This window comes from Loxodonta africana, chromosome 24 (genome assembly GCF_030014295.1).
Source record: "Loxodonta africana isolate mLoxAfr1 chromosome 24, mLoxAfr1.hap2, whole genome shotgun sequence".
NCBI lineage: Eukaryota > Metazoa > Chordata > Mammalia > Proboscidea > Elephantidae > Loxodonta > Loxodonta africana.
Genome location: NC_087365.1, coordinates 56,886,985 through 56,898,944, shown reverse-complemented (window position 1 = coordinate 56,898,944; position 11,960 = coordinate 56,886,985). Strand labels below are relative to the sequence as shown.

The window sequence follows — 11,960 nt, the reverse complement described above, 5'->3', positions numbered from 1 at the left end:
TCGGTCGGGCGCCCCCTCCAGGTCCCTACTAGGCACCCCCTCCCCCTAAGATCCTCCCTTGCCCTGGCTCCGCCCCTTACATCCCCGTGCCCCGCTTCCCGCGCCTGCGCACTGCCACCTGGCCCCTCGCACCAGCGTCTCGGGGGGCATCAGCTGCACTCGGCGCCGAAGGCACGAGGCGGAGCCCACGCGGGACGGGGCGGGCCACGCTCAGGCCACGCCTCTCGTGGTGAGGGCGCCTCGCGACTCTGGGCCAGCTCTGCACGCACGGGCTGTTCCTGGCGTGGGCGTGGGAAGGGCTCGTGGGCGGCGTTGCGGCGGAGCCGGGAGGGCGGGGTGTTCCCGACCCTGCAGAATGTGCTTGCGGGGCCTCAGACCACCTTCGCCAGGTCTGTGTGGACCTCAGGCCACCACCCCTAAAGCCTGCTTGGTTCAAACGTTGCAGAGTCTGAAATTGTGCGATGGTGGAAAGCTTGCCGGGTTCCCAACCTTCTAGGCCTAGAAAGGTGGCGTTTTCCAAAGGCCTGTAAAGGCCTCAACCTTCTAGCCCAAAAACGTGCATTTTCCAAAGGCCTGCTCAGGCCCAAACCTTACAGAGCCTAGAAATGTGCGTTTTCCAAAGACCTGCTCAGGCCCCAACTTTGCAGAGCTTAGAAATGTGCGTTTTCCAGAGGCCTGCTCAGGCCCAAACCTTCTAGGCCTAAAATGTGCATTTTCCAACCTGATCAGGCCCCGACTTTCTAGGCCCAGGAACGTGCATTTTTCAAAGACCTGATCAAGCCCCAAACCTTATAGGCCTAGAAATGTGCATTTTCCAGAAGCTGCTCAGCCCCAAAGCTCTCCATTCTAGAATCCTTTGGGCAAAAGCCTGCTTCAGCTTAAATCCTACTTAGGCTCAGCCCTTCCCGGGCCTAGACCAAGTGTGTTTAGTCCTTACCCCTAGTAGGCCCAACCCGTTTTGAGGCCCAAACCTTGCTGGATCCCACAGGCGGGCAGCCCCCACCGCCTGATCCCTACTAAGACTAAGCTTTCTCCAGCAGACCCAGTCATAATGGCAGCAACCGAAGTCCCTGTCCCTTCTGATCAATTCACCAAAATTAAAGAGCTGGAGTTGGTTTCAGAAAAGGCCCGGGAGGAAGAGGACGGGGTGTGCAGAGTGAGGGAGTGGCTGAGCCCCGGGAACATGGAGGCCCAGGCTGTCCCCCGGGCCCTGCTGCCCCGAATCCTCGAGGGAGAGCTGGAGCTGGTGTCAGCCTCCATGGAGGACAGCGAGAAGCACGTCCTGACGCTGCAGACGGTGCACCTCACCTCGGAAGACCTGGCGATGAATCAGATGAGCTGGCTGCCGGCACAGCCCCAAGACGAGGTGCAGGTGACCGTGCAGCCGGTGGGCAGCGGGCTGCCGACGCTGCTGTGGCTGCAGCCCCCGCTGGGTGAGGGGCCCGAGCCGACCGTGCACCAGTGTGTCACCATCAGTATCCAGGACGAGCTGTACTCGCTGCAGGAGACGGAGGTGGTGCAGTTCCAGGTGCTGGAGGAAAGCGGGGAGGCCAGTGAGGACCTCACATTTGCCTTGAGTCCGGCGGGAAGTACTGGACCGGTAAGGGTAGAGCTGGTTTGAACAAACAGACCCTTCTCATGGGGGAAAAAAAATGAAAACCATTTTTTTAAGTTGCCTTATATGCAGTCCAATGTATGGACAGGCTATCTTGTAGTTTAAATTCACAACCAGTAAAAATACTTCGCGGAAGACCTTATGTTCCTTTTGAAGGGTTTAAAAAGCTATACTAATTAGAATATTATAAAGTGCATTGGGTTAAAAAAAAAAAATGTGGTGTTTTACCACCAAACCTGTGATGCTAAATACTCAGCATTTGGGTTGCAATGAATGCTTTGCCACACTTCTTTAAGTTTGGGTTTTCATTATGTACTCCACAGTTGGACCGAGGCAGAGTTTAATCAGATTGTAATGAAGAGCGTTGCATTTGTTCGAATTCTCATTTTTGTTTGGTAGCTGGAGGGAGGTCAGGAGGCGGCCCAGCTGCCGGTGGGAGGAGGACTCCCCGAGCAAGCAGAAGAGCAGTTCTTCCTCGTGGAGGCCAGGCCAGGTGAGGAAGGAAGTGACGAGATTGTCCTGACAATTTCCAGCTTGCATGTGGAAGAGCGAGAAGATAAACCTTCGCCCAGTGAAGCTAGTGTTGAAAAACCCAAATCTGCAAAAAAACGGAGAAAGACAAAGGGTAGGCCAGTTCATCTTGTACAAGAGATTTTACGTTAAAGTGGTCTGCGGGTTTTTTTTTATGGAAAGGAGAGTGTATGAGTTTCCTGCAGCTGCTGTAACAAAGTACCAGAAACCGGGTAGCTTAAAACAACAGAGCTGTATTCTTCCACAGTTCTGGCTGCCAGAAGTCAGAAATCAAGGTGTGGGCAGGGCCATGCTCTCTCTGAAGGCCCTAGGGGAGGATCCCTCCCTGCCTCTTCCAGCTTCTGGTGGTTGCTGGAATTCCTTAGCGTTTCTTTGCTTGTACCTTCAGCACCCCAGTCCCTGCCTCCATCGTCTCGTGTGACCATCTCCCCTGTGTATGGACGTCTCCGAATCTCCCCACCTGGAATTGGAGTGAGACCCCACCCTAATCCTGATTTTAACTTGATTGTATTTGCAAAGACCCTGTTTCCAAATAACGTCACATTCATGGATTCTAAGTAGATGTAAATTTTGGGGTGGACAGTATTCAGCCCAGTACAGACAGGGTAATTGAAGTTTTAAGTGGCTGATTTTTGTTGTTGTTATGTTGTTAGGTACTGTCGAGTTGACTCCAACTCATAGTGGCCCCATGTGACAGAGTAGAACTGCTCCATAAGGTTTTCTAGGCTGTAATGTTTAGAGAAGCAGATTGCCAGGTCTTTCTTCTGCAGAGCTACTAGGCGGATTTGAACTGCTGAACTTTCGTTTAGCAGCCAAGCATTTGCTCCACCAGGGTTGACTTTTAGTTGCTTTCAGAAAGTCAGGAAATGGAATAAATTGTAAACTAGTGTTGTGTATTGTGAATCAAATCCGAAAGGGTTTTGCATGTTGCATACAAATGTTTTTAAAAGCATGGTAAGAGTGCTCCTGCAAAACACTGGGCGCGAAATAGAAGTCTGAGCCCTGGTCTCTGCCCCCTAGTTTGCAGTCTCACAGGGGCGGGGTGGAGAAGCAATTAGAAGACAGTATGTGGAGTCCCTGGGTGGCACAGATAGTTAATGCGCTGGCTTGCTAACTGAAAGGTTGGAGGTTCAGTTCACCCAGAGGCACCTCGGAAGAAAATCCTGGTGATCTACTTCCAAAAAATCAGCCATTGAAAACCCTGTGGAGCACAGTTCTACTCTGACACACATGGGGTCGCCATGAGTCAGGATCAACTCGAGGGCAATTGGTACAGGTTTCTGGTGACCCCTGACTGAGGCAGGCAAGAGCAGGTGCTGGCGGGGATAGGAGTAATCCTTCCTGCAGGGGGCAGCAGAGGCCCGTTTCTAAGGAAGGAGCCATTTTGGGAAGGCTGGGGAGGAAGCCAGTAAGGGGTGGGGGGGTGTCACCGTTCCAGGCATCAGGAAATGGCCTTTGCGTGTAGCTCTGGAAAAGTATGGGTAGTTCTGCTGTGTCTGAGGGCATCGTGGGTGGGCGGGGGGAGCAGTGCTTGGAGAGGTAAGTCAGGTCAGGTTAGAGAGGACTTTGAAGCCATTAACCCAAAAACCAAACCCATCGCTGTTGCATCGACTGGGACTCATGGCAACTCCGTGTGTTTCAGGGTAGAACTGCTCCCTAGGATTTTCTTGACTCTGATCTCTTATGGAAGCAAGTCTCTGCGGCACCTCTGAGGGGCTGGAACTGCCAACCTGTCAGTTAGTAGTCGATCGCAAACTGCAAACCATTGTGCCACTCAGGGACTTCCTTGAAGCCGTTAAAGCCGTATTAGAGTGGAGATTGCATCCCAGCAGCCCACAGGATGAATCCAACCTTCAGAAAGGATTCATTTGTATTGGCTTCTCGCTTGTTTAAATCAAGAAATTTCACCCCCTAAGCCCCCGTTTCTAGGCCTAGCTGTCAACACTGGGCGCCTGTTCCCTCCTGCCCAACAGCAGCTAGGTGGAGCCAAGTAGCTGGGCCTGGACTGGAGATCAGCTTGTGTACGCACTGCCACTAGGCTTTACGTTTTATAGCTTTCTGCTGGTGGTTAGGGCTTCGACCTAATATATCTGCATTTTCTTGTTTTGTTCCCCTGTGGCTAACTACAAATGCACAAGACCAGTCCCTGGCTAGGGACGGAGTAACAGACCAGAATGCCCATGGGATGCTGAGCTCATAGCCTCGGTCTTGAGCTCCGTGTACTGTCTACCGCCTTGAACACACCAGAATGTCTTTACTGAATGATTTAACTAGTAGGCATGCTGTATGCATGCTCAAAGTTCTTTTCCTGTTCAGCGTTGGACTGCGGAAATCTACCCAAGCCTTGCGTTATGGGGGCACAGTTGAACTAGAAAAGTGGTTGTCGGGAGTTGTGGGTATTTGGCTACCTGAATCGTTATCTCAGGTCTCTAGTTCAGCTTTTGTGTGGATACAGTTTTAGTGGTCACCAGAATGGTTTATAAATGCAAAAGATTTTAGAGGAATGCATGAAGAGTTGAGGGGGAACACAAGGTTCAGTAGTATAGAAGGAAAGGGAAGTGCTTTTTATTTTTTTTTCAAATTATGTAAAGAAAACGTGATCTCTGGCAAAGCTTTGTAAAACATGGAGAAGGATGAAAGGAAAAAAATAAAATCGTCATAATCTCTCCTCCCAGATATGGCCACTGTTAGTATTTTATTATAAATTTGCAACGGAAAAAATCTCTTTGGTGAAGCACATTTAAAGGAGCCCTGGTGGCTCTGCGATTCGAACTCACCCGGCGGCTCTGCAGGAGAAAAACCTGGCAGTCTGCTCCTGTAAAGATTGAACCAAACCAAACCCATTGCTATCAAGTAGATTCCGACTTACAGTCAAGTCACCCTACAGGGCAGAGTAGTACTGTCCCACAGGGATTCTAAGGCTGTAATCTACAGGAGCAGACTGCCACATCTTCCTCTCCCAGAGCAGCTGGTGCGTTCTAAGCAACCACCTTTCAGTTAGCAGCCAAGCCCTTAACCACTAGGAGCCAAGTGCCACCAGGGCTCCTTTCCGTAAAGATTAAAAAAACAAAACAGAACATTGTCTTTGAGCCGATTCTGATTCATAGCAACCCTACAGGACAGAGTAGAAGTGCCCATAGGGCTTCCACGGAGCTGGTGGATTTGAACTGCCAACCTTTTGGTTAGCACCTGATCTGTTAACCACTGTACCCCCAGGGTTCTCCTGTAAAGATTACAGCCTAGAGAACCCTATGGGGCAGTTCTGCTTTGCCAAATGGGATTGCTAAGAGTCGAAATCAACTCGATGACACCTAACAAAAACCAGCACAGTTAAGGTGAACTGTAAAGTATCCCAGGGTGGTCAGGGTCTAGAACCCAAAGCACTGGGACGGCAGCAGCCTTTCAGAGGTGCTTTTTCTGAGCGCTCTGAGTCCAGATGAAGGCGTTTGCCTCCACATTTCAGCCTTGAGATGCCACCTGAGAACACTGATGTGGGAGGGGTTCGCAGGTGCTTTGTGACACACAATGATGTTCCTGGGGGTGTGGGGGGGGGTGCAGACCGGGACAGGTGACACCGTCAAGGGGTGACACCAATTGACAGTCTATAAAATGTCTGTACAGTGTTTCAGCAGAAATTTATTGTTTTTTAATAGAAATAGCCCTGTAGTTACTTGAAACGACAAAAACATTTTTCATAAGACCAATTTACATGCGTCAATATGCCTACAATATACCTAATTTATTTTTCAGACCTTCTAGTCCGCTCTAGTCAGAGCTGTCAGTATCACCCAATTACAGAGACATTTTGAATCACGTGGTTTGTCTGCACCTGCTACAAACACTGGCTGTTGTTTTCATTGCTGCTGGTGTTTTTATTGTCGCTGAATTTGTCAGCTTTTCTGGTGCTCACCACAAGGGCGGCAGTTCGAATCCACCATCTGCTCCTTGGAAACCCTATGGGGCAGTTCTGCTCTGTCTTGTAGGGTCACTATGAGTTGGAATCGATTTGATGGCAACAGGTTTGGTTTGGTCATCTAGTGCGGCTATAACAGAAACACCACAAGTGGATGGATTTAACAAAGAGAAGTTTCTTCTCTTATGGCCGAGTAGGCCAGAAGTCCAAATTCAGGGCGTCAGCTCCAGGGGAAGGTTTCCTCTGTCTGTTGGCTCTGGAGGAAGGTCCTTGTCATCATTCTTCCCTTGGTCTGGGAGCATCTCAGTGCAGGAACCTCAGGTCTAAAGGATGCTCCCCGCTTTCTTGATGGTGTGAGGTCCCCAACTCTCTGCTTGCTTCCCTTTCCTTTTATGTCTTGTAAGATAAAAGGTGGTGCAGGCCACACCCCAGGGAATGTCCTTTTACATTGGATCAGGGATGTGACCTCAGTAAGGGTGTTACAATCCCACCCTAATCCTCTTTAATATAAAATTACAATCACAAAATGGAGGACAGCCACACAATACTGGGAATCATGGCCCAGCCAAACTGATACACACATTTTTGGGGGACATAATTCAGTCTGTGACATGTGATAATTAGTATCTGTGAGCCTGTACCAATAGTTTTTTTGAGAAATGAAGTAGTAATTAAAGGAAAAGGAGTGCTAAATGGGGGTTATGACTTACTAGTAACGTTAGTACAAAAAACGTTACTAAGGGTTTTGTAGGGTGTGGTACGGGAGGAGGTCCCTGGGGGGTGACACCGTGAGGTACCGCACTGGGTGATGCCAACCCTAGAGATGCCACTGGTAACACAGGTGGGATCTGAGGGTCCTTGTGCATGGCTCAGGAAGTCTTAATCCTGACCTGAGTATTCACAGCCTGACTTCAGAACGATCTCGCTTGCTTGCTTTTTGGCCATGTGTGGACTCTAACAGAGGTGATTTTCATACATCTCTTGGCATGATCCGGTTGTGTGAAGGTGTCTTTTTAACTTTTGTTTTCATTAAATGTTAAGTAGGGTCGCTGTGAGTCGGAATCGACTTGACGGCACACAACAGCAACAGTTACAAAACATGAATAAAATATATATAAGGTATAAGTGTAATACAACAAACTATACTTTTGTGTACCTTTTACCTAAGAATCCCTGGTGGCACAACAGTTAAGTGCTCAGCTGCTAACTGAAAAGTTGGTGGTTCGAACCCACACAGTGGCTTCAAAAGAGAAAGACCCGGTGACCTGCTCCCATAAAGATTACAGCCTCGGAAACCCTACCGGCAGTTCTACTCTGTCACATCGGGTCACTATGAGTCAAAACTGACTCAACGGTACGCAACAACAACAGCCTTCTACCCAGTTTTGGAAAGAATTTACTGTGACCTTTGACACGCCCTGGATGCCCTTCGAATAACGTGCCTGCCCTTTGCCCTCAGATTTTATGCTTACAATCCCCTTGCTCCTCTTTATTGTTTGACCACAAATGCCTGCGTCCCTAAACAACGTGGTTTTTTCTCTCATTTAATATGTCCCTAAAAGTCATCTATGTCATGAGCAGCTATCCAAAAACCAAAACCCATTGCCGTAGAGTCAGTTTCGACTCATAGCGACCCTATGGAACAGAGCAGAACTGCCCCTTAGGGTTTCCAAGGAGTGAGTGATGGATTGAAATTGCTGACCTTTTGGTTAATAGCCATAACTCTTAACCACTGTGCGACCAAGTCTCCCGTGTTTAATTCTCTGGCTATACCGATTTATTCACACCATGACTGATGGACGTTGGCAGTTCTGCGTTTTTGCCGTTACTGTCAGAGGAACAGTTTTTGCGTGGGTGTCCTGACGTATAGGGGTGGAATAAGCCTGGTCATGGGGTGTTCGTCTTTGAGCAGCGTCCCAAAACAGTCGGTTCCATGTGAAGTTGAGAGCCTTCTTTTGTTTACAGGCTTCCTGGTACTCTCTTCTGTGAAGTGCCTGTTCAAGTCTTCTGCCCGTTTTTCTATTGGGCCCTTGTTCTTTTTCTTAGCAATTTGTAAGAGTTTATTACAAATTCTGGGTATTCGTTTTTTGTTAACTATTTTTGTCACAAATAGCTTTTCCTAGTGTGTAGCTTTACTCTTTATGGTGTTTTCTGATTTAAAAAAAAAAAAGATTTTAATGTTAGTGTAGTTGAATTTCCCAATATTTTTCTTTCTGACTTTTTTTTTTAATCTTGTTTAAAAAATCTGCAAATACGTGATTGTATATTGTTTTCCAAATGCTATATAGTTTTGCTTTTCACGTTTCAATCTTTGTCCCAGCTGGAAGTGAGCTGTGTGAGCCAGTGAAGTTAATATTGTCTGTCTGTGATGGCTGGTTTGTGCCTCTTGTTTCTTTCTCAGTCAGTCTTGGCAAGGTATCATCGATTGCATCGTTGTTGTTGTTAGTAGCCGTGGAGTCAGTTCTTACTCATGGCGACATAGGGTTTTCTTGGCTGTGATCTTTTGGAAGCAGATTGCCAGGCCTTTCTTGCAAGGCACCTCAGAGTGGGTTTGAACCATCAACGTTTCAACTAGTAGCCAAGCACTTAACCAACTGTTAGTTGTACTAGTTTTTTCAAAGAACTGACATCTGGTTGCCTGGACCCCTGTTTGATATCCATTTATAGTTATTTCATTGACTCCTAAAGGTATCTTAATTTCTTCCTTCTACCTTCATTGAATTCGTCTGCAGATCTTTTTCTGATTTCTTAGGCCAAGTGCTTACTTGGCTTATTAATTTTCAGCCTTTTCTTCATCTCGAATATAACTGTTTAAGACTATAAAGTTCTTTCTAAATTTTCGATTTTATGACCCACAATATTGGAAAGTATTTTATCATTTGGTTTGTCTTCCTGAGTTTTATTATGACTTCCACTTTGACTCTTGAGTTATTGGAAGTGTTTCTTTCCTTCCAAGCGAGGGGCATTTTGTTGTTATCTTTCTGTTATTGACTTCTAACCTAATTGCATGGTGGCCATAGAACAAGGCCTGTGAGGTACCGGTGCTCTGAAATGTGTTGAGAATTGCTTTACGGCCCAGATAGGGATCGATTCTGTAAATGCGCTTTGGTGCTCACAAAGAATACTTATTCTGGAGTTGTTGGGCACAGCGTCCTGGAGAGATGCTCACTGGTTGTCTCTCTGCTTCGTTGATCGAATACCATATGTTAAAAATCTCTCACTGTAGGTTTTTCTTTCCATTTTTGTTGTGTTTTTTTGAAATTAACTTCTTAGATGCAAAGAAGTTTAGAATTGTCTCTTCTGGGGAAATTGAACCATTTATGATTATTAGTGAAAGGAATCCTGGTGGCGCAAATGGCTAAGCACATGGCTGCTAATTGAAAGGTCGGTGGTTCGAGCCCACCCAGCAGCTCCACGGGAGAAAGACCTGGCAATCTGCTCCCATAGAGCTTACAGCCTAGGAAACCCTGTGAGGCATTTCTGCTGTGTCACATGCGGTTACTGTGAGTCGAAAATCAACTTGATGGCACCCAACAACAACAACATTGTTATTAGTAACCCTCTTGCTATCTAATAATTCCTTCTCTCAAAGGGTATTTTGTCTGATATGAACAGAGCCATAACGATTTTCTTTTGGTTAGTATTCACTTTGTCTGAATATTATGTTACGTGAATATCTCTCAATTTTTTTTTAATTTTAAGAATCCAGAATATAAAAAGAAGTGTCCACTAATGGACCACATCTACCATGGCCTCCACCAGACTGAGTCCAGCACAGCTAGATGGTGCCTGGTTACCACCACTGACTACTCTGACAGGGATCACAATAGAGGGTCCTGGACAAAGCTGGAGAAAAATGTAGAACAAAATTTTAACTCACAAAAAAAAGACCAGACTTACTGGCCTAACAGACTGGAGAGACCCCGAGGGCATGGCCCCCGGACACCCTTTCAGCTCAGCAATGAAGTCACTCCTGAGGTTCACCCTTCAGCCGAAGATTGGACAGGCCCATAAAACAAAATGAGATTAAAGGGGCACACCAGCCCAGGGGCAAGGACTAGAAGGCAGGAGGGGACAGGAAAGCTGGTAACAGGGAACCCAAAGTCGAGAAGGGAGAGTGTTGACGTGTCATGGAGTTGTTAACCAGTGTCATAAAACAATCTGTGTACTAAATGTTTAACAAGAATCTAGTTCTGTAAATCTTCATCTAAAGTGCAATAAAAATAAATAAGTAAATAAATGTCCAACATAAGTAAAGAAACAAAGGAGAGTGAAATCACAAGAGCAAGAGTTGATTAAAAATGACCCAAAAAACCAAACCTGTTGCCTTCGAGTTGATTCCAATTCGTAGTGACCCTATAGGACAGAGTAGAATTGCCCCGTAGGGTTTCCAAGGCAGTAATCTGTATGGAAGCAGACTGCCACATCGTTCCCCTGAGGAGCGGCTGGTGGGTTTGAACTGCTCACCTTTTTGTTAGCAGATGAGTGCTTAACCACAGTGCCACTAGTGCTCCTTTAAAATGACCAAGCAGCTATGAAAAGACAGCTCAAAGCAAATGGTTGCGATTTCTGTGAACGAGGCCCATTCTGCTGTCTTTGGCACCAGTACTGGGAACTCGGGCTGCCATTTTGAGGTTACTGTTGAGTTGGGGAGGCAGTGCTTGGGGCCAGGGTAAATGGCCCTGTCACCAAATCTGTTCTCATGGAGATGATCAGCCAGTTTTTCTTGACTAAGCACTTCCCTGGTTGGAAACCCTGGTGGCGTAGTGATTAAGTGCTAGGGCTGATAACCAAAGGGTTGGCAGTTCAAATCCGCCAGGCACTCCTCGGAAACTCTATGGGGCAGTTCTACTCTGTCCTATAGGGTCACTATGAGTTGGAATCGACTCGATGGCACTGAGTGGCACTGGGTTAGGTTGTGGCAAGCTTTCGGTTCATTCATTTCCAGAGTTCCAGAAGTTGATTCTGACAGGTTTTACCAGTCTGCTGTCATGGGGGGCCGGACTGAAGTTTTTTTAGGATGATCAAACACAACACAGCTGGGATATCAGCGAAACTGGCAGAGCGAGGAACTCCAAAAGTCCAGCCCTCCATGACAGCAGACTGGTAAAACCTGACTGAAGTGGAAACCCTGATGGTGTAGTGGTTAAGTGCTAAGGCTGCTAACCAAGAAGTCTGCAGTTTGAATCCACCAGGCGCTCCTTGGAAACTCTATGGGATAGTTCTGCTCTGTGCTGTAGGGTCGCAGTGAGCCAGAATCAAGTCGATGGCAATGAGTTTTGCGTTTTGAGAAAACCTGGAGTTTTTGCAGGTCTGACTTTTCTGTTTGTTTTTTCCTGCCGCTCTCGCTTTTGGCACCTTGTTTATTCACTGAGAGCTTGTAGTATTTTGGAGCTTCACCTGTGGCAATTCTTTGATGCCTGGGTTTTTCAAGGGTGCCTTGTATTGGCTTCTGCCAGACATTGACGGTCTAAGGCCATCTCAAGGCGATCCACCCATAGATGTTGTTGGGACCACCCAGGAAATGTTAGTGGAGGCTGCAAACCACCTGTGGAGCCAGCTTCTTTGGGGAGAATATTTCCTCTATCAATGCCAAGATTCTAGACCAGCACTGCCCTCTAAAACTTTCCATGATGATGGAAATGCTCAGCATCTACGCTGTCCAGTACTGTGGCCACGCGCCACACGTGGCTATGAAAACCAAACCTGTTGCCATCAAGTTGATTCTGACTCACAGTGACCCTACAGCTATACCAAAAACAAAACCAAACTTATTGCTGTCGACTCGATTCCGACCCATGGCAACCTATATAGGACAGAATAGAACTGCCCCATAGAGTTTCCAAGGAGCAACTGGTGGATTTAAACTGCTGACCTTTTTGGTTAGCAGCCATAGCTCTT

The 11,960-nt window shown here is 47.2% G+C and overlaps 1 protein-coding gene across 4 annotated transcripts in view; it reads left to right on the top strand.

The window, feature by feature from the left end:
- The first annotated feature begins 1,051 nt into the window (after positions 1-1,051).
- Positions 1,052-11,960, top strand: part of CTCFL (CCCTC-binding factor like) — a 33,021-nt gene continuing 22,112 nt past the window's right edge. For 3 of the 4 annotated variants that reach the window (XM_023538759.2, XM_023538757.2, XM_010599453.2), the window contains exons 1-2: positions 1,052-1,606; positions 2,015-2,240. In XM_023538759.2, the coding sequence (XP_023394527.2) occupies positions 1,052-1,606; positions 2,015-2,240 (781 nt within the window). The remainder of the gene's footprint in view (positions 1,607-2,014; positions 2,241-11,960) is intronic. The other variant, XM_023538758.2, reaches the window with a different exon arrangement.